Source organism: Ranitomeya imitator, chromosome 3 (assembly GCF_032444005.1).
Source record: "Ranitomeya imitator isolate aRanImi1 chromosome 3, aRanImi1.pri, whole genome shotgun sequence".
Lineage (NCBI taxonomy): Eukaryota > Metazoa > Chordata > Amphibia > Anura > Dendrobatidae > Ranitomeya > Ranitomeya imitator.
Genome location: NC_091284.1, coordinates 534454939 through 534477369, shown reverse-complemented (window position 1 = coordinate 534477369; position 22431 = coordinate 534454939). Strand labels below are relative to the sequence as shown.

Here is a 22431-nt window from a genome sequence, read left to right as displayed (position 1 = left end):
TGTCTCTATCCTGCCGCATGATCAGGATGGAGACACATGGTGCAGTATCGTGGGGCAGGATGGAGGCACAAGGTGCAGGATCGTGGGGCAGGATGGGGACACATGGTGCAGGATCATGGGGCAAGATGGAGATGCAGGATCATGGGGCAGGATGGAGACAGATTGGCAGGATGGAGACAGATGGAGCAGGATGGATATGATGCAGACACATGGGGCAGAATCATTGGACAAATGGGGCAGGATCGTGGGTCACATGGGACATCACATGGGGGCAGACTGGAGACACGTGAGGGCAGAATGGGAGAACATTTGGCTGGAGCCAGGAATGAGACACAAGGGGGCCAGGATGGAGGATATTACTGTAGGGGCTAATTAAGGGAAATTATTACTGCAGTGAAGTATTTTATTTTTGAGGATACTGTTTTCAAGGGGGGGGGGGGGGTGGTATTGTACAGGGTGACACTCTCATTTTTTTTTCTTCATCTAGTGTAGTGTAGAAGTTGAGGAAAAATTAAGTAATGTACTCTGCAAGTGGTGCTCTAGATAACTGTTATTTTCTGCAGAGACGAGTCCTGAATGGAAGAAGTGATGGAGGTCTGGGCTGCATGAAGATGAAAAGCGAAGATGAAGGACTTCAACTAGAGATGTCGCTGGTGATTCAGTCTATTACATGTACTGTACGCTCACACTATAACCTGTAAATTATATACTGAGCTCTTGTACATAATGTCACCGATGATCCCCGTATAACCTGTACACTGAGTTTATATACAGAGCTATTGTGTATAATGTCACCGATGATGCATGTATTACCTGTACATTGACAATATATAGAGCTCCTGTGTATTGTATCACTGGTGATCACTGTATTACCTGTACACTGACACTATATACGAAGTACAGATCTCCTGTGTATAATGGCACTCGTGGTAATATTAGTATTGTGTTTTTGTTTTTTTTGTTTTGTTTTTTTTTCTATTAATGATCAGTATTTGTAGTATTCAGTCACTGTGGTGGTAATATGTGGTCCAACCATGGTGCGGTGGTATTTGTTCCTTGCATGTGGTATTATTCGATCACTAGATGGTGGTAATATGTAGTCTGGTCATGGTGTGGCGGTATTTTATCCTTGCTAGTAGTAGTATTGATTCACAAAGTGGTGATAATATATGGTCTGGTCATAGTGTGGCTGTATTTATTCCTTGTATGTGGTATTATTCGGTCACTGTGGTGGTAATATGTGGTCTGGTGATGGTGTTGCGGTATTTGAATAATAACACACACAAGGAACAAATACCACTACACTATGACCAGACATTAGATAGATGAGAACTATTACTTTGCATGATTTTTGCCTTGTTTCCATTTATTTCGCCATCTGGCTTTTTTCCCTGCACCCCACTTTAAAAACACCAGAGAGAAACTCAAGTGAGAACTGATGCAACACACAAATGACAACCCAACCTTCCATCAGCCAGGAAGCTGAGAAGGATGAATTGTCCATTACCGCTGTCTGCATTTGTGTATGGTCTTTTCTTTCTTTCTGTTTGATTTTAATGGTGGAACCTTGGTGGTTGTAGTGTATGGAAATCTTTGAGGAGTACCTGACATAACTATTAAGTCATATTACTAGGTTTGACAGACCGCCTCTGTTAGCGTGCCCCCTGCTGTGGCAGACAATTAACTGTGTAGCCATTCATTTGGTTAGAAATCAATCAGCGAGTCACATGGGCATAAATAAACTTATGGAGGGGCTAGCTTGCATTTAACAAGTGATTTTTGAGACCAGCCCTTTTTTGACTTGCTTACAATGATCTTATATAAAGGTATGAGGTTCTATCTTTTTAGTACAATTTTAGCTACACTTTTTCCTGCTAGCAAAAGTAAATTTCTAAAGAAAATTGTTTTTAGGTGTTACTAATGGAAAAATATATACGGTATCTTTGTACCGTGTTGGCCAGTAGATAGAAAAAGATTCAAATGTAAGAGTCCTCATTGCTTGATGCTTTTTAATGGCTGACTGAAAAATTTGGTAACAAATTGCAAGTTCTCGAGACTACGCGGGTCTTTTCATGCCTGATGCAGAGACCTGAGTAATGTCGAAAGCTTGCAATTTGTTTCTATCTTTTCAGTCAGCCATTAAAAAGCATCAACCAATGGGGAGACTCTCAAATCCTAATATTTTAGTATTGAGGCAGAGACTTCATGTAAATCACTAACGCCCTTTTATATGGGAAAAAAAAAACCTTTGGCGTTGATTTCAGTTAAAGGTTTAGAGCAAGTGTTGCCATCCCCAGTGGCCAACCTTGCTAATGCTCTCACAACTGGACACATCACTGCCACTGTTCAAGACAATCCTCTTCAATACCTGACAATTGACTAATGAGTTTGGGATTTGGTGTTGTGACACGACCTACATTTATGAGGAAGCTGCTCATCCAAAGTAAACCCCAATATACCGTTTTATATTTAGCAACACCCGCCTATATTATCTCTTCACAATGTAAACCAGATTAGTCATTGTAAGAATGATGCAGAGGAATAGTAATGCCACATGTACCAGTGTGGCTATGTGCCCACGTTCCGGAAGCAGCAGTGGTTTGGATGCAGCGTATTTTCGCTGTGTTCAATTGAGCACAGGTAAATCCGAATGTGTTCATTGAACCGTGCGGAGTTACCACATCCTATACACGCTGTTGTGGAAATTTCTGTTGCGGATCTGAAAGACGTGATGCATGTCAGTTTCCACGGGTGATCCCCAAGTGCACATACACGCATAGTGGACATGGGATTTCTAGAAATGCCATTTGTCATGCTGCCACAACTTGCCGCTGCAGTTTTGATGCTGCTAGACCTAATATTAACCAACAGGCCAGACCGCATATCAAATATAAGGGTTGGGGGTCACTTGGGGAATAGTGATCACAAAATAATTTTTCACGTATCCTTTAATAAGATGTGTAGTAGAGGGGTTACAAGGACACTAAACTTCAGGAGGGCAAATTTCCAACGGATGAGAGAGGATCTTAGTGCAAATAACTGGCACGACATCCTGAGACATAAAAATACACAAAGAAAACGGGAGACATTTATTAGTATCCTGGATAGGACCTGTGCACAGTATATACCGTATGGGAATAAACATACTAGAAATAGGAGGAAACCAATATGGCTAAATAGAGCTGTAAGGGGCGCAATAAGTGACAAAAAGAAAGCATTTAGAGAATTAAAGGAAGGAGGTAGTGATGAGGCATTAAATAAATACAGAAAATTAAATAAATTCTGTAAAAAGCAAATCAAGGCAGCAAAGATTGAGACAGAGAGACTCATTGCCAGAGAGAGTAAAAATAATCCCAAAATACTCTTTAACTACGTAAATAGTAAGAAACTAAAAAATGATCGTGTTGGCCCCCTTAAAAATAGTCTGGGTGAAATGGTGGATGAGGAAAAAGCCAATATACTAAATTACTTTTTTTTCATCATTATTTACACAAGAAAATCCCATGGCAGACAATATGATCAGTGATAACAAAAATTCCCCTTAAAGTGTCCCCTGCTTCACCCAGCAGGAAGTACATCGGTGTCTAAAAATCACTAAAATTGACAAATCTCCGAGCCCGGATGGGATACACCCCCGAGTACTGCAGGAGCTAAGTACAGTCATTGATAGACCATTATTTTTAATCTTTTAAAGACTCCAGAATAACAGGGCCTGTACCACAGGACTGGCGTACAGCAAATGTAGTGCCAATATTCAAAAAGGGGACAAAAACTGAACTCGGTAATTATAGGCCAGTAAGCTTAACCTCTACTGTGGGTAAAGTCCTGGAGGGCATTCTAAGGGATGCTATGCTGGAGTAGCTGAAGAGGAATAACCTCATCACCCAGTATCAGCACGGGCTTACTATGGACCGTTCATGTCAGACTAATTTGATCAATTTCTATGAAGAGGTAAGTTCTGGATTGGACCAAGAGAACCCAGTGGATGTAGTGTATATGGACTTTTCAAAAGCTTTTGATACGGTGCCACACAAAAGGTTGATACATAAAATGAGAATAATGGGGATAGGGGAAAATATGTGCAAGTGGGTTAAGAGCTGGCTCAGGGATAGGAAACAAAGGGTGGTTATTAATGGAGCACACTCGGACTGGGTCGCGGTTAGCAGTGGGGTACCACAGGGGTCAGTATTGGGCCCTCTTCTTTTTAACATTTATTAATGACCTTGTAGGGGGCATACAGAGCAGAATTTCAATATTTGCAGATGACACTAAACTCTGCAGGGTAATCAATACAGAGGAGGACAATTTTATATTACAGGATGATTTATGTAAACTAGAAGCTTGGGCTGATAAATGGCAAATGAGCTTTAAAGGGCCACTGTCACCCCCTCCAGCCGTTATAAAATAAAAGAGCCACCTTGTGCAGCAGTAATGCTGCATTCTAACAAGGTGGCTCTTTTAGTTTTTGGTGCATGTATTCCCAAAATAAAGCGTTTTATTACTTCTCCAAAATACCTGTCTTTCTCCAGGGAGGCAGGTCCTCACCCCCCTGCTTGAAACGCCACACTGTCGCCACTCAAATATTCAGGGAATCCGAGCGCCGCCCCCTCCGTGCTGTTTTCGCTTGAAATCTGGCGCCTGCGCTGTGTACTACTGTGTGGGGCAGGCGCAGTGAGCTCTGGCCGTCTGACGTCACAGCCAGGCTTGCAGACTGCGCCTGTGCGGCCGCCCTGCCTCTGAATCCCAGCCCCGCGTTGTGCATAATGCATAACACACTGCGGGGCTGGGATTCCCAAGGTGGGTGGCCGCACTGTCCGCACACACGCAGTCTGCAAGCCTAGGGATAAATGTGAGGTCATGCACTCGGGGAGAAGTAATAAGATGTAAAAACTCTGGGCAAAACCGGCAATGAAAAAGACCTGGGTGTATGGGTGGATTACAAACTCACATTTAGTGGCCAGTGTCAGGCAGCTGCTACAAAGACAAATAAAATCATGGGATGCATTTAAAAGAGGCATAGATGCTCATGAGGAGAACATAATTTTACCTCTATACAAGTCACTAATGCGACCACACTTAGAATACTGTGCACAGTTCTGGTCTCCGGTGTATAAGAAAGACATAGCTGAACTAGAGCGGGTGCAGAGAAGAGCAACCAAGGTTATTAGAGGACTGGGGGGTCTGCAATACCAAGGTTATTACACTTGGGGCTATTTAGTTGGAAAACGAAGGCTAAGGGGTGATCTTATGTTAATGTATAAATATATGAGGGGACAGTACAAAGACCTTTCTGATGATCTTTTTAATCATAGACCTGAGACAGGGACAAGGGGGCATCCTCTACGTCTGGAGGAAAGTAGGTTTAAGCATAATAACAGACGCGGATTCTTTACTGTAAGAGCAGTGAGACTATGGAACTTTCTGCCGTATGATGCTGTAATGAGTGATTCATTACTTAAATTTAAGAGGGGACTGGATGCCTTTCTTGAAAAGTATAATGTTGCAGGTTATTTATACTAGATTCCTTGATAGGGTGTTGATCCAGGGAACTAGTCTGATTACCGTATGTGGAGTCGGGAAGGAATTTTTTTTCCCCAATGTGGAGCTTACTCTGTGCCACATAGTTTTTTTTTTTTTGCCTTCCTCTGGATCAACATGTTAGGGCATGTTAGGTTAGGCTATGGGTTGAACTAGATGGACTTAAAGTTTTCCTTCAACCTTAATAACTATGTTACTATGTTACTAAATGCACAGCGTCAAAACTGCAGCAATTCCCTAAGGGCGTGTATAAAGCTCATACTAGAACTGTACCCAAGTCCACTATATCACTAAAGTTGGGGGGAGACAGACTCCCTATAAAGCAGTGTTCTTGGGGAGCTCTGTTTTAACTCCTTAACGACTGCCGATACGCCTTTTACGTTTTAGCGGCGGCAGTTAAGGGTACTTATTCCTCAGCGCTACTTTTAACTTGGAATTTCTCCGGGGTCTCAGCTACCGGGGGTAGCTGAAACCCCAGAGACCATGATGTGGGTTGGTTTTTACCGTCCCCAGTGTTGTGATTGCCGTTATTAACTAAATAAAGGCAACCACAAAAAAAAGTCTGATTTCCCATTTAATTTCTCCTCTGATGTGATCGCACATCAGAGGAGAGAGATATGAGGGTCCTCCGATTTCTCCCCCAGTACCTCCGGTGTCCCTGGATTCTCCTGCATTCGCCCCGTGGTGTACCCCGGCCGGCGGCGTCTTCTTCCGGGAAGAAAATGGCGTGTGCATGCTGAGATCAGCCGGCAACAATACGACATTTTTTCCTATTGGGTTCATTTTGATCACTGTGATAGACCCTATCACAGTCATCAAAATAAAAAAATAGTAAATCAACCCCCACCCCTCACCCCCCTAGTTAGGTAACAATAATAAGAAAAGTATTTCCATTAGGGTTGGGGTTGGGCTAAAGTTGGGATTACGGTTAGGGTTGTGGTTAGGATTATGGATAGGGGTGTGTTGGGGCAAGGGCTGTGTTAGGGTTGGAGTTAGAATGGGGGGGTTCACTATTTAGGTACATCAGGGTGTCTCCAAACACAACATGGCGCCACCATTGATTCCAGCCAATTTTGCTTTAAAAAAGTCAATCTGTGCTCTCTCCCTTCTGATCCCTGCCATGCGCCCAAACAGTGGATTTCCCCCACATACGGGGTATCGGTGTACTCTGGAGAAATTGCACAATACATTTTTTTGGTCCATTTTCTTCTGATACCCTTGTGAAAATAAAAAAAAAAAATTGGTTCCAGAGTATTTTTTTTGTGAAAAAAGTAAAATGTTCATTTTTTTCCTTCCACATTTCTTTAGTTTCTCGTGAAGCACCTGAAGGGTTAAGAAACTTCTTGAATGTTGTTTTGCATACCTTGAGGGCTGCAGTTTTTAGAATGGTGTCACTTTTGGGCAGGGTGGATTTGATTTAAATCTAACTGATTTAAATCACGATTTAAATCACTAGTCAGTAAAGGCCCCGTCACACTTAGCGACGCTAAAGCGATCCCGACAACGATACGACCTGTCAGGGATCGTTGCTGCGTCACTATGTGGTCGCTGGAGAGATGTCAAACTGTGAGAGCTCCCCAACGACGCAGCAGCGATGCGGCGACCTGTAGCGACCTGTACAACGATGTCACATGGCAGCTATTTCATGACGATTAACAGACCTCAATGAGGGACGTCCTGTCATGAGGTCGTTGGTAAGGTGTCAAACACAGCGATGTGTGCTACCCAGCGGGACCTGAACGAACGATCAAAAAAAGGTCCAGGCCATTCCGACATGACCAGCGATCTCACAGCAGGGGCCTGGTCGCTGCTACGTGTCACACATAGCGAGATCGCTACTGAGGTCGCTGTTGCGTCACAAAACTTGTGATTCAGCAGCGATCTCGCTAGCGATCTCGCTATGTGTGACGGGGGCTTAAGGCTTGATTTAAATCAGTGATTTAAATCAAAGTTTCTACCTAAACTAGTTCTTGCTACTTTAACATGCAAGTAGATGAAGATTTTTAGAATCATTTTTTATATTACTTTTTTCTCCCCAGTTTAATGGGTTAATCTTTCATATTTGGACACCACTGTTCTGTTGTACTTAGGAAGGAGAAAAATAATCCTGACCTTAATAACAATTTAAATAGATTTATTCAACTGAAACAATAACAACATTACAGCATAAGTTATTTGCTTAAACAAACACCCATGTTTGTTAACTAATTTGGCTAAACAAAATATATATATATTTTAAGAAACTTAGACTGTCAGCCCAGCCGACACATGAAAAACTTAAATACTACTGTCCCTGCTGTCCTCTGTAGCTCACTTGTCGTCATCTTCATCATCATCATCTTCTTCTTTGTTCCTATTCATAATCTGGAAAAGAAAAACAAGCTTTCCTGCTTTATTGGGTCCCAACCGATTTCTCAATTTAGAATGAATGAGTCCAAAGGAAGAGAATATTCTTTCAACGCCTGCAGAAGAAGCTACTGCTGTTAAAAGTGAAATCATTACTTGAACAGTCTCTAAATCCAAGCGCTTAAGTGACTTCCACCAGTTTACTGATGTGACCTTCCTTAAAATATCTTCAGCAAACATATATTTCTTGAATGGTTCCCCCTTAGCTCTGAAGTTTATTATAGTTGGCATTAAAGATGGATGATTGCTGGATACCCATGTCATAGCTAACTCCTCTTCCTCAGCACTTAGGTTTTGACCCTGATATTGGATATTGACAATATTTGCCAAAAAATGAGCTGGAGTCAGTGCTTGTCCCATTTGTTTGTTTACTGCTTGTAATTTAATTCTGTCCATGTGTAGTTCTGTTTTTAAGTGTTCACTCAGTTCCTTCCAAATTTCAACAGCATCCGCAATAAAACAGCTATTTTTCTGTATTTTGTTTAAAGCTTGAGAGATGGGTTTCAGGAAGCTCAGCATATGTTCAACATTTCTCTTAAGCCCAATGTTGAGGATTTTGGCCGTGACAGTGCCATCTATTTTATCTCGATTTTCTTCACAAAGTGTCATCAGAATAGGCCAGTTTTTGATATACTGCTCAAAACAGTCCACCACAGAGTTCCATCTAACATCTTGTGGGAGCGTTAGCTTGGTTCCACCCATCCTTTTCAGAGCTGCTGCAGCAAAATGATTATTACGGAAGTATTTAGCAATTTCAACAACATTAGCCTTTATTTCTGGAACACTTAAGTCTTTGGCTAAGAGGTGCAGCAAATGAGCACTGCAACCATATGTTATTAGCAGCTTTGTATTCCCTCCCTGCTCTTCTAAATCTCTTCTCATCTTGGATACGTTTGCAGCATTGTCAGTAACCAAACTGCGTACTAGACATTTGAATTTTTGTTCACATGTCGTTATAGCTTTTACTGCCACTTCTTGTAAGTATTCTGCTGTGTGTGCATTTCCTGACGTATCAGTTGTTTGTGCAAGGAAGACTTTACCTTCTTCTGTTGTTATACAAGCACATACAATAGGATCATTGTGGACATTACTCCACCCATCAATACTTAGGTTAACAATTTTACCCTCCAGAGCTGTTGCACATTGCTCCATTTCTCTGTCATACTCTTGATCCAGCAGTTTCCCTGCAACATCAGCTCTGCTGGGTGGACTGTATCCTGGTCTCAGTGACTGAACTTATTAATGAAATGTGGGTTCTCAGTCAGACGGAAAGAAGAGTTCGTTGCATAAATAAACTGGGCAATTTTTTCATCAATCAACTCTTTTTCTAATCTGCTAGTTCTTATCACAAACCTATCTATGGTGGTTCCAGGAGGTAAAGGTTTTTTCTTCCTTTTGGGTGATGGTGATATGTGGCTGTGGGTGTCTGATGATGATGCTGCTGCTAATGAAGCACTATCCTGGATGGATAACTCTGAAACTGTAGAACAGGATGATGGTGATCTTGGAGGTGGATAGTTTCCAGAATCCATGAATTCCCCTAAACAAAAAAAGTCAATGCTGTTATTTTATTGTTTATACAATTTCTGCTTATTGTACACAACACATCACTGTCCCTGCCCTAAAAGGAATATTTGTTTTTCTTCATAACTGTACCAAATGACAGTAACATGCAGTAATAATAAGAAATATAATTTTTCTCACACATGACAGTTCAGTCTTTAGAAATAGGATTCAATAAAAATGTTTACCAACCTGAAGATCCTGCCTGTTCAGAAGTGTTTCTTTGGTCATCTTCATCACCGCACTTCTCATGATGTTGCCTCATTCGCGCCACCAGGCCTTGCATCTCTTTGTTGCATCGTTTGCATTTTGCACGCATGCCTGCCTTACCGATAGGCGAAGGATCTTCATTAAAATATTCCCAAACTGGGTCTCTTTTACGGCCTGCTGCCATTATAAGGAAAGAATGTAATAAACCTCAGATCGTACACACAAACAGATCCAGACTTGTCTGTCTGTGGCTATGCTGCAGTATTGTGCTCAAAGTTTCACTTTCATTTTCTTGTCTGCTTGCCCTTCCTCCTCCTCACACTTAGATTCACATTTTTCTTGTGTTGTGCAGATCTATTCCACTCCAAACAATCAGAAACATATTGTCTAACTTCTTGGACTTGGCACTGAAGGGGTTGATTCTGTATTCATAGGTTTGTAGAACAATAGAACAATTTATGTTTGTAGAACAATTTTCTCAACTCTGTTCATGTTGTAACATTTTTGCCGTGAAGAAGAGGCTGGGACCTCTGCGGAGTCAAATTCAGTTTTGAGAACTGCGTAAGTAAAGCGAGCGTCTGTGATAATATAGGAGAGAAACTGCCCACTAATCCTACAGAAACCTCTGGAAGAGCATGGCATTGTGAATGTTACACATATACAGCCTTTATTCTACTGAGTTAAACAACTCGGCTTTATCTCATGATGGAAGAACCTTTGGATGGTAAAATATTTTCCTCAAAAAGCAGTTTATTGAAAAAAATCCGATTTAAATAAAAAAAATCCGATTTTTTATTTTTTTTATTTTTAAAAAAAAAACATTGATTTTTATCCACCCTGCTTTTGGGTATTTTCTGTTATATTGACCCCCAAACTCACTGCAAATGTGAGGTGGTCCCTAAAAAAAATGTTTTTGTTGTGAGAATGAGAAATCGCTGGTCAACTATTAACCCTTATAACGTCCTAAGTAAAAAAAAATGTTTCCAAAATTTGCAAAATTTTCACCAAATTTCCGTTTTTTTTCATAAATAAACACAAGTTATATAGAAGAAATTTTACCACTAACATGAAGTACAACATGTCACGAAAAAACAGTCTCGGAATCAGTGGGCTACGTTGAAGTGTTCTGCCTCATAAAATGACAGTGGTCAGAATTGTAAAAATTGGCTCGGTCATTAAGTACCACATTGGCTCTGTCATTAAGGCTTCTTTCACGCTTCCGTCGGTACGGGGCCGTAACGAAGCGTTGCCGAGCAGGAAAGATCGTGATAACGATATTTCCTGCTGGGCATGCGCAGTCTGAAACACTGGATGCGACGTACAGAAAAACATTCCCTTGAACGTTTTTCTGTGACGACGGGCCGACCAAAACCCGACGCATCCAGTGCACAGTGGACGCGACATGTGGCCATATGTCGCGATCCGTCAGCAATACAAGTCTATGGGGAAATACGGATTGCGATGTAAGCAGAAAGACGGAAGTGTGAAAGAGGCCTTGGGGGTTAAAGAATCCAGAAACCTGCTGGTGTGAACATTGGCTACTTTCATTTTCTTTTAACCCCTTCGGAGCCACATTTTTTAAATCTGACCAGTGTCACTTTATGTGGTAATAACTCTGGAATACTTGAACAAATCCCAGTGATTTTGAGATTGTTTTTTCATGACACATTATACTTTATGATAATGGTAAATTTAGGTCGATATGTTTTGTTTATAAAAAAATATCAGAAATTTAAGAAAAATGTTAAAAACTAGCAATTTTCTAATTTTGAATAATTATCCCTTTAATTCTGATGGTCATACTACAGCAAACCATTAATAAATAACATTTCCCACATGTCGGCTTTACATCAGCACCATTTGTAAAATGTTATTTTATTTTGTTAGCATTTTAGGAGGTTTAAAAATGTAGCAGCAATTTTTCATGTTTTCAAGGAAATTTACAAAATTTATTTTTTAGGGATCTATCCAGGTTTGAATTGACTTTATTGGTCCCATATATTGGGAAACACCCAAAAGTTATACTATTTTAAAACAGCACCCCCTGACATATTGAAAACTGCTGTCAGGTAGTTTATTAACCCTTCAGGTGCTTTTCTGGAATTAATGCAAAGTGGCATGACAGAAATAAAAAACTGTATTTTTATCACCTAAATGCCTCTAACTTCTGAACAGGTTACAACAGCTGTCAGACTCTAAGGCTGTGTTCACACGCTGCGGATTTTGCTGCGGATCCGCAGCGGATTTGGCCGCTGCGGATCCGCAGCAGTTTTCCCAAAGTTTACAGTACAATGAAAACCTATGGAAAAAAAAAACCGCTGTGCACATTCTGCGGAAAAAGCCGCGCGGAATTGCTGCGGATTATTTTCCGCAGCATGTCAATTGTTTGTGCGGATTCTGCAGCGGGTTTCAACCAGCACCAATAGGAAAGTGCTGGTGAAAACCCTCAGAAGAATCCGCAGAACAAACCGCAAGAAAATCTGCAGTGAAAACCGCAGTGGTTTTGCACTGCGGATTTTCAAAATCCGCTGCGGAAAAATCCGCAGGAAAATCTGCAGTGTGGGCACATACCCTAAGGCCGCTATTTGCTTGTGAATTGCCATGGCAAACATCAGGACCACGCAATCATGATCTGAGGGCACCAATTGGGATAAAGAGGGAGAACCTGCACTCTGTTAACCATTTATAATAATGTAGTCACTATTGACAGCAGCATCTAAAGGGTTAAAAAGATTTGGACGGTGCAAACATTGATCGTGGCTAATGCAGCAAGTTGTCAGCTATAGTGGACAGCCGGCAGCTGCTGGATTGTCCTCTGTATGGGGAGGCTATTCTCTTATATCTCTGATCAGTTAAAAGTCATATTGGCGGTCATGAAAGGGTTACACAAAGATTTCTAGAATACTACAACTTGGTTAATGAAAACCTGACATGGAGAACTAGAATTCTGAGAACTGATAAAACTTCATTTACTGTATGTTAGAGGGTATCTACACAATGCACATTTATCACATACCCCAGTGGTCAACAACCTGCAGCACTCCAGCTGTTTTGAACTACAGCTCCCTGCAAGCCGATACAGCTTCATGCTGTGAGGCACAACTCAAGATAGAAACACAATGAACATATACATTGCTGTAAGTGAGTAAAAAGCAATAATGCATATAAAGCACATGGGGTATACATGCAGGTGACAGTGTGGCAAACGATTGATGTTTGGGCCCCCCTATTTATGTCACTGGGCTACAGATTTGGGTACCATTCTGAACTTTTTTAACTATTGGGCGGAACCCGCCAGACCCGAACATCCAGGAATTCTCCCATCGCTAACAGCTTCCTTTCCTGGGTGACCATAGTTTGGGACCCGTTCCGGTTCGGTTTTTATACTAGACGATGGGACCCATCCTGACTGGGTACACATTGGCGCTGGAATGGCTTTTGCGTTTGTTTGTTTTTTTGTTTTTTTCAGAAAACCATGTATACTAAGTACCTTATTATTTATATGTGCTATTGCTTTTTACTTATGGCAGGGTACATGTTCAGTGTGTTTCTATCTTGGGTTTTGTCTTATTTATGGCCAGTATGAATATGTGCCTACATTTTCATCTATACCAGCTTAGGGTATGTTTCTACGTGGCGTAATACAGCAGTATTTGCTGCAGATTGGATGCTGCGTACATCTGCAGCGTCCAGATGTTACAGCATGGTGGAGAGGATTTTATGAAATCTTGTCTCCACTATGTGCGCATCCAGCGGCCCTGCTTTTACTCACATGTGGCGTATCTTTATAGACCGCAGCATGTCTATTTATCTTGCCGAGGCGCTCTGTCTCCACAAGATAAATAACCCGGTCTATGAATGTGATGCGGTGATTCCGGATGTGTTCAATGAACATTCCCAGAATCACCGCGCATACAACAGGGGGCGGAGCGGGAAATCCGCTGCGTCCAAAGCACTATGTTTCCTGACCATGGAAACATAGCCTTATACTCCAGTTCATTTTTTTCGGTGTTGTTCAAGCTGTCAGGGCTTGCTGGATTTTGTAGTTATTTAAATGTATCTGTCTCAACCAGCCGACGACCTGCGCATAAGGAACCCTTTAAGCTATGTCCCACAATGAGTTTTTTGAAGTTGCAGATATTCTGCTCCTATTGGGTAAATCTGGTATCTTGCATTTTTTTTCACTGTTTTTTGAGTGCTTTTTTTTTTAGGCTGTGTGCACACGTTGCTGTTTTTTTTGCGTTTTTCCCCCGATAAAAACGCTATAAAACCGCAAAGAAACAGCATACGATAAGCATCCCATCATTTAGAATGAATTCCGCATGTTTTGTGCACATGATCCGTTTTTTTCCGCGAAAAAAACGCATCGCGGTAAAAAACGCAGCATGTTCATTAATTTTGCGGTTTTTTTGCGGATTTCCCACTACAAAATGCATTGGGAAATGTCCAGAAAAAAACGCACCAAAAACGCTTGCGGATTTCTTGCAGAAAATTTCAGGTTTTTCTCAGGAATTTTCTGTGAGAAATCCTGAACGTGTGCACATAGCCTAAAACGTGCATTTTATCCCCTTTTTAACAATGAAATTTTTGTCTTGGTATGTCATGACTTAACCCTTTCCCAACATGGCCTTTTTTTTTCTGTCCAAATAGTCATATATGAAGGCTTGTATTTTTGCTGGAAGAGTTGTACTTGTGAATGACACCATTCATTTTACCCCATATTGTATTGAAGAAAACAGGAAAAATTTCCAAGTGCAGGGGAACCCTGCAATTCTGATATTTTTTATTGGGGATCTGTTTTTTACAGCATTACATTGTGTGGTAAAAATGACCTGCAAATATGATTCTCCTCATCAATGCAATTATGGCAGTATCAAACTTGTCCAATTTGTTTATTATTTTACTGTTGACAAAAAAACAGGAACATGCCAGAAAAAAAAATTATTTATGGCGCCTTTTTTTGAGACTCAAAGTTTTTTTTTTTCTGTTTTTTTTTTTCATTGGAGATTTGTGTTTGCGTTTTGTGGGGCTAAACAAAATTTTTTATCAATACTATTTTGGGATAGATATGACACTTTGATTACTTCTTACAGCATTATTTGGTCAAAGGGGAAAAAGAGTTGACCAGCTGTTTTTTTTTTTTTTTTTTTTTAAATTTTTGTTTTAATTTACTTTTTGATGTATTTATTAGTCCCCTAGGGGAAGTATTTTGTTACACACACCTTATGAACAGACGTGTCAAAAAAAGAGCATGCACACATTTTACATAATATATACAGTTGTGGCCAAAAGTATTGACACCCCTGCAATTCTGTCAGATAATACTCCGTTTCTTCCTGAAAATGATTGCAAACACAAATTCTTTGTTATTATCTTCATTTAATTTGTCTTAAATGAAAAAACACAAAAAGTATTGTCCTAAAGCCAAATTGGATATACGGTAATTCGACACCAAACATAAAAAAGGGGGTGGACAAAAGTATTGGCACTGTTCGAAAAATCATGTGATGCTTCTCTAATTTGTGTAATTAAGAGCAACTGTAACTTACCTGTGGCACCTAACAGGTGTTGGCAATAACTAAATCACACTTGCAGCCAGCTGACATGGATTAAAGTTGACTCAACCTCTGGCTTGTGTCCTTGTGTGTACCACATTGAGCATAGAGAAAAGAAAGAAGACCAAAGAACTGTCTGAGGGCTTGAGAAACCAAATTGTGAGGAAGCATGAGCAATCTCAAGGCTACAAGTTCATCTCCAAAGACCTGAATGTTCCTGTGTCTACCGTGCGCAGTGTCATCAAGAAGTTTAAAGCCCATGGCATTGTAACTAACCTCCCTAGATGTGGACGGAAAAGAAAAATTGACAAGAGATTTCAACGCAAGATTGTGCGGATGTTGGATAAAGAACCTCGACTAACATCCAAACAAGTTCAAGCTGCCCTGCAGTCCGAGGGTACAACAGTGTCAACCCGTACTATATGTCATCATCTGAATGAAAAGGGACTGTATGGTAGGAGACCCAGGAAGACCCCACTTCTTACCCCGAGACATAAAAAAGCCAGGCTGGAGTTTGCCAAAACTTACCTGAAAAAGCCCAAAACGTTTTAGAAGAATGTTCTCTGGTCAGATGAGACAAAAGTAGAGCTTTTTGGACAAAGGCATCAACATAGAATTTACAGGCAAAAAAAAGATGTATTCAAAGAAAAGAACACGGTCCCTACAGTCAAACATGGCGGAGGTTCCCTGATGTTTTGGGGTTGCTTTGCTGCCTCTGGCACTTGACTGCTTGACCGTGTGCATGGCATTATGAAGTCTGAAGACTACCAACAAATTTTGCAGCATAATGTAGGGCCCAGTGTGAGAAAGCTGGGTCTCCCTCAGAAGTCATGGGTCTTCCAGCAGGACAATGACCCAAAACACACTTCAAAAAGCACTAGAAAATGGTTTGAGAGAAAGCACTGGAGACTTCTAAGGTGGCCAGCAATGAGTCCAGGCCTGAATCCCATAGAACACCTGTGGAGAGATCTAAAAATGGCAGTTTGGAGAAGGCACCTTTCAAATATCAGGGACCTGGAGCAGTTTGCCAAAGAAGAATGGTCTAAAATTCCAGCAGAGCATTGTAAGAAACTCATTGATGGTTACCGGAAGTGGTTGGTCACAGTTATTTTGGCTAAAGGTTGTGCAACCAAGTATTAGGCTGAGGGTGCCAATACTTTTGTCTGGCCAATTTTTGGAGTTTTATGTGAAATGATCAATGTTTTGCTTTTTGCTTCATTCTCTTTTGTGTTTTTTCATTTAAGACAAATTAAATGAAGACAATAATACCAAAGAATTTGTGATTGCAATCATTTTCAGGAAGAAACTGAGTATTATCTGACAGAATTGCAGGGGTGTCAATACCTTTGGCCACAACTGTATATACACGCATGATTTTACATGCCACAGTAGTTGTGGTAATTTGAATTACGGCAATATCTGACATTTTGTATGATTTATTATAATTTCTATGACTTATCTGAAGTTCTTCCATCTGTACATTTGCTTCCTTAGGAATGACAGAAAATATGTGGAAAGATTCTGGAAAGAAGTGCAAGTTGGTGACTTTATACAGCTGCGCTGCAATGAGATCATCCCTGCTGACATACTCCTGCTCTCATCCAGTGACCCAGATGGGCTCTGTCACATAGAAACTGCTAATCTGGATGGGGAAACCAACCTGAAACAAAGACAAGTCGTAAAGCAATTTTCAGAGCTGGTAAGAAAACCTCCTTTATTCCTCCTCGTGTTACAAAACACTGGGCATTTGTTGGGTAACAGACAGAAACTTTGGTCATGAAGCCAGGAATGAATTACAGTACCGTATGTGAGCTAGTAATGAATATTTAGAATGAAGTGAAGTTGTGTAGCCTTAGAGGTAACACACTAGCTAAATATCAATGCCAATGGTTGTCAGCTGTTATTGCTGGGAAAGCCCGTAATACATTTCTCCACTGCAGGGGACATCTAACATGACATGGCGGATCTGTATTCTAACATAAGGGCTCATACTCACTTGCGCGAGACTCGGATGAGTCTCGCATGGCAATACCCGGCACTGGCCCTGGCACAGAGGAGCGGAGCGTGCGGCTGCTTGTATTGCTACACGGCCGCACGCTCCGATCTGAGTGCCGGCCGCAGCGCCGGGTATTGCCGTGCGAGACCCATCCGAGTCTCGCGCAAGTGAGTATGAGACCTAAAGTGCAGACTACTCGCTGTCATGTAAAAATGCAATAATAAGGTGTATGTGCAGGTTTTGTCATCAAAACAAAGCCTTTTATAAAGTAACTGAAACTAAATCAGTTCTACAATATGAAGGAATTGTGCACTTCAAAGACTTTTTAGAGGCAAAAAATATAGAGCTGTAATGACTGCCCCTATCCACATTCCTCAAAAGTTATTTGGACCTCTGAAGTTTTTGTATGTTCACAAAGAGGTGAAATGAAACTGGCTGAAAATTCCAATAGGTGGCACTAGAGTTCTAATCCTCTTCCTCCCTGAAGAGACAATTTGCAAATTTCCCAGAGGAGCCTTGCGGCTTTAAGTCTCCTCATCTTGACATGCTTAACATGTCACTCTCCGCAAGGAGAAACAATACTTCTTGGATCATGTTTTTTTTGTTTGTTTGTCAACCCCCCTCCTTAAGGGCCCCTTTCCACTTGTGAGAAAAACGGACGAGTGCAATCTGATAAAAAATCGGATTGCACTCGGACCAATGTTTTTCAATAGGTGACATTCCATTTGCGATTTTTTTTTTTTTTTTCCCAGCCGAAATCGGACGGAGAAAAATCTGTGTCAGCTGAGAAAAAAATCGCAGCATGCTGCGTATTGCTGAGATTCTCGGACGAGACTCGCCAATGCAAGTCAATGGGTGCGAGAAAAAAAAAAACGCATGGAATACGGACCATCCGTATTCCATCCGTTTTTTACGGATACCTTACCATTCTGTGGCACAGAACACTGTAAATAGTCCTGTAAATGACTATATAAAAATAGTTGCAGTGAAAAAAAACGGATTGCATACGGATGTAAAAACGGATGATGCGATTAAAAAATCGCATTACACTCGCATGACACTCGCATGACAATCGCACACGTTACATCTGTTTTTTCAGTCCGAAAATCGGACCGTTTTTGTCTCACACAAGTGGAAAGGGGCCCTAAATCTAAGTTACAGATTATTTACAAACGGCGCCATTCTTATTTACTTCCACCCTTCCTGGTGATCAAGCACATGCCACTCAGGTGGTTAGCACGTTGACTGGGCCTTTCGGATGGATGTTCCTGAAATGCAGAAACCTATTACCTATTATTGGATGCCATTCTGCTCCAGTCACCTGATTGCTGCAGGGGTCCAGTCACCGATTGTAAACCAAAGTCGGCGTTGGCCATTTTTTTTTTTTTTTTTAGTTATCCTTGTCAAAGGTTTTTTTTTTTTTTTTAAATTTATAGCAATTCTTTAAACATTGTAAACCAGTTTTGGCACAGGGGCTCAATCCATTTAATTGCTGGCTGGTTTTCCACGTGCATATGATTCATAATGAACTGCTTACTGTGCAGCAAATAATATGTTACTGTGATTTCGTTCACATACACATGATCTAGCAATCACAAGGCTAACCAGACATGCTCTTCGCTATTGATCTAACAGTTTGCCGTGGCAATACAAAATGTAATGGTGGCCCTAGTGTGGTAGTGTCATAGGATAGAAGTGTAGTAGTGTCATCATAGTGTGGAAGTGTTATCAAAGGGTAGTGTTATAGAGTAATAATGTCATCATAGGGTAGTAGTATCATAAGGTAGAAGTGTCATCCTAGTGTAGTAGTGTCATAGGATAGAAGTGTCGTCATAGTGTAGTAGTGTCTTCATAGTGTAGAAGTGTCATCAAAGGGTAGTGTTATAGAGTAATGTCATCATAGGGTAGTAGTATCACTGGGTAAAAGTGTCATCCTAGTGTAGTAGTGTCATGGGGTAGAAGTGTCGTCATAGTGTAGTAGTGTCTTCATAGTGTAGAAGTGTCATCAAAGGGTAGTGTTATAGAGTAATGTCATCATAGGGTAGTAGTATCACTGGGTAAAAGTGTCATCCTAGTGTAGTAGTGTCATGGGGTAGAAGTGTCGTCAGTGTAGTAGTGTCATAGGGTAGAAGTGTCGTCATAGTGTAGTAGTGTCATCCCAGGGTAGTAGGGTCATCAATATGTCATGCTGTAGCAGTGTCATAGTGTAATCGAGCTCTGTGTGACCCTTACACACAGATGTGACAATCGCTGAGGCATCTGAAGTATTTCTCAAAATATACTGTACCTGCTGATGGAAGCTTCCAATTTATGGAATGAGCAGCCATACTTTTGCCTTTTTTTAACCTTGCTTTCTCTAAAGAACCATTATTGGCTATTTTTTTGTATTACTTTCTATGTGTTTTTCCCATCACTGTATTTATTTACGGATAAGTGTTGCTATTACACATTTGTAGTGGAATCTCGTGACATAAGTGATTAGACATGGAAAATACAGAGCTGTTGATCACTGTACCCTGCTGATTTTTGGGAGTAGACCTGAATGTCTGCTTCGTTACACTAAACATAGTCCGGCTGTGCACAGCAGGTGTCAGTAACTGGTACACAATAGCACCAATGCGTTTTGTTGCCCAAGAGCACGTTTCAGGAACTTCATCTAGTGCTTAAAGCTCTGTAGAATAGTCGCTCTGAGTACTTGTATTGTGAATTTTTACTTGAACTTGACAGAATAGACATTAACATTAGCTTTTATGTTACACAAGAACATTCCGTTACTCTAAAGAAAAAAATATTAAACTCGCAATCCTTTCCAGTTGGAACCTTCTATGGAGCAGTGGAAATATAAAAAGCAAAATTAGACATATTACACTAGCTTCTTAATGACACAGCACTTCAGACAGCCAGGCACCCTGGAGAAGGCAGCATGTGTGCTTGCGCATATAACAGTAAGGGTACCGTCACACTATACGATTTACCTACGATCACGACCAGCGATATGACCTGGCCGTGATCGTAGGTAAATCGTAGTGTGGTCGCTGGGGAGCTGTCACACAGACAGCTCTCCAGCGACCAACTATGCCGAGGTCCCTGGGTAACCAGGGTAAACATCGGGTAACTAAGCGCAGGACCGCGCTTAGTTACCCGATGTTTACCCTGGTTACAAGCGTTAAACTAAAAAAAAAAAAACAGCACATACTTACATTCTGGTGTCCGTCAGGTCCCTTGCAGTCTGCTTCCCGCACTCAGTGACTGCCGGCCGTAAAGTGAAAGTGAAAGCACAGCCGCTGTGCTCTGCTTTCACTTTACGGCCGGCAGTCACAGTGCGGGAAGCAGAGACGGCAAGGGACCTGACGGACACCAGAATGTAAGTATGTGCTGTTTGTTTTTTTTTAGTTTAACGCTTGTAACCAGGGTAAACATCGGGTAACTAAGCGCGGTCCTGCGCTTAGTTACCCGATGTTTACCCTGGTTACAAGCGAACGCATCGCTGGATCGCATCGCTAGATCGGTGTCACACACACCGATCTAGCGATGACAGCGGGAGATCCAGCGATGAAAGAAAGTTCCATACGATCTGCTACGACGTACGATTCTCAGCAGGATCCCTGATCGTAACGATATCGCTGGAACGTCACGAATCGTACCGTCGTAGCGATCGAAATGTTATAGTGTGACGGTACCCTAACGCCTGATATTATTGATTCCATGGTGCTGTACATGAGGAGAGGTTGCTACAAAATACAAATATAACTTACAGTGAACAAACTAATAGTGACAGACTGGAACAGAGGGGCGAGGACCCTGCCATTGCAACCCTTACAATCTACAGTAGGTTCGGGGGTGTCAGCAGCTCTGGTGTTTGAGGTGGCGGTGGGGTCATTGCAGGCTGTAAACTGTTCTGAAGAGATTGGTTTTCAAACTGTGCCTGAAAGTTCCAAATGTAGAGGATAATTGGATGTGTTGGGGCACAGAATACCAGAGGATGGGAGATACTCGGGAGAAGTCTTCCAGGCGGTTGGGAGAGGAATGTGTGTGAAGAAGAGGAGGAGGTCTGGGGATGACCAGAGATTACATGTGGGGAGATTAGTTCTGAGAGGAGACCTATAATGTACGGCTTGTAGGTCAGTGTTAGTAGCTTGAAATGAATATGTTGGGCAGTTGGGAGCCTATGTAGGGATATGCAGAGAGGAGATCCTCTCCCCCCTACAGGGGAGGATATTGCAGTTGTTGAGGCAGGAGATGATGAGGGCATGCTCTAGTATTTTAGTAGATTGAAGATGGAACCAATTCTGGAAATATTTTTGACTTGGAGTCGAGGGTTTCTCTTAAACAGTGGACTTCACGTACAAGGGAAGATAGGTGAGATGGATAAAGATGATGAGCTCAGTTTTGTCTACATTGAGCTTTAGGAAGCAAGAGAGTAGGAGGATATGGCTGACAGACACTTCAGGATTCTGGACAGCAGAGAGGTAGATCTGAGTGATATCTGGTCCTGCTATACTTCTACAGGTCCAACTAAACCCAGTTGTACTTTGACCGATCTAGGGAAGATATGCACACACAGCATAATACAGGGCTCTTTCTCCTTTAGAGAAATCTTTCTGACATTGTGTTTTTGGCATTTTACTGATTTTGCCTTTTTTTTTTTTTTTTGGCCCTATTTGTATTTCTTATGTAAGATCTCAGAAATCCCTTTTTTTTTTTTTTTTTTTTCTTGCTCAACACGCAGTGAAAATATGTTCTGTTGTTGGAAAAAGTGAACTGAATTGTTTTACGAGCTCCGTAATGTTCTAATATGAACGTGCACCTTCATTTATTTCGAGAGAGTGCTTTTTTTTAATTATTACGGAAAGAACAAGTGGGAGCAGAGGATTTCTACGGTTGTCAAAACATCAGGTTTTTCTCTGGCCCACCTAGCTACATTCCAGTCAATTGGAGTTTACTGAGCTATTAAACAGGACCTGTATTGTGAGCAGAACCTCAATGCTTTTTCTGTATTGCAAGTATTTTGCTGCCGCACCCATAACTGCATATGGAATGTTTTGCTCATATCTCCAGTTAGTCTTCAGCTTGAGTGCAGTCTGTGAATGTGCGCACTGTCTGCACCGTAATAATGTTACGGCCTCTTCTCAAGGCATACCTACCTCCTCCATATGCTTCCTC

At 41.4% G+C, this 22431-nt stretch overlaps 1 protein-coding gene across 1 annotated transcript in view; it reads left to right on the top strand.

Moving 5' to 3' along the window:
• The window catches only part of ATP10A (ATPase phospholipid transporting 10A (putative)), a 218640-nt gene that overhangs the window by 52002 nt on the left and 144207 nt on the right, over positions 1-22431 (top strand). Inside the window, exon 2 of the mRNA XM_069757826.1 lies at positions 16767-16971. Coding sequence (XP_069613927.1) covers positions 16767-16971 — 205 coding nt within the window. The remainder of the gene's footprint in view (positions 1-16766; positions 16972-22431) is intronic.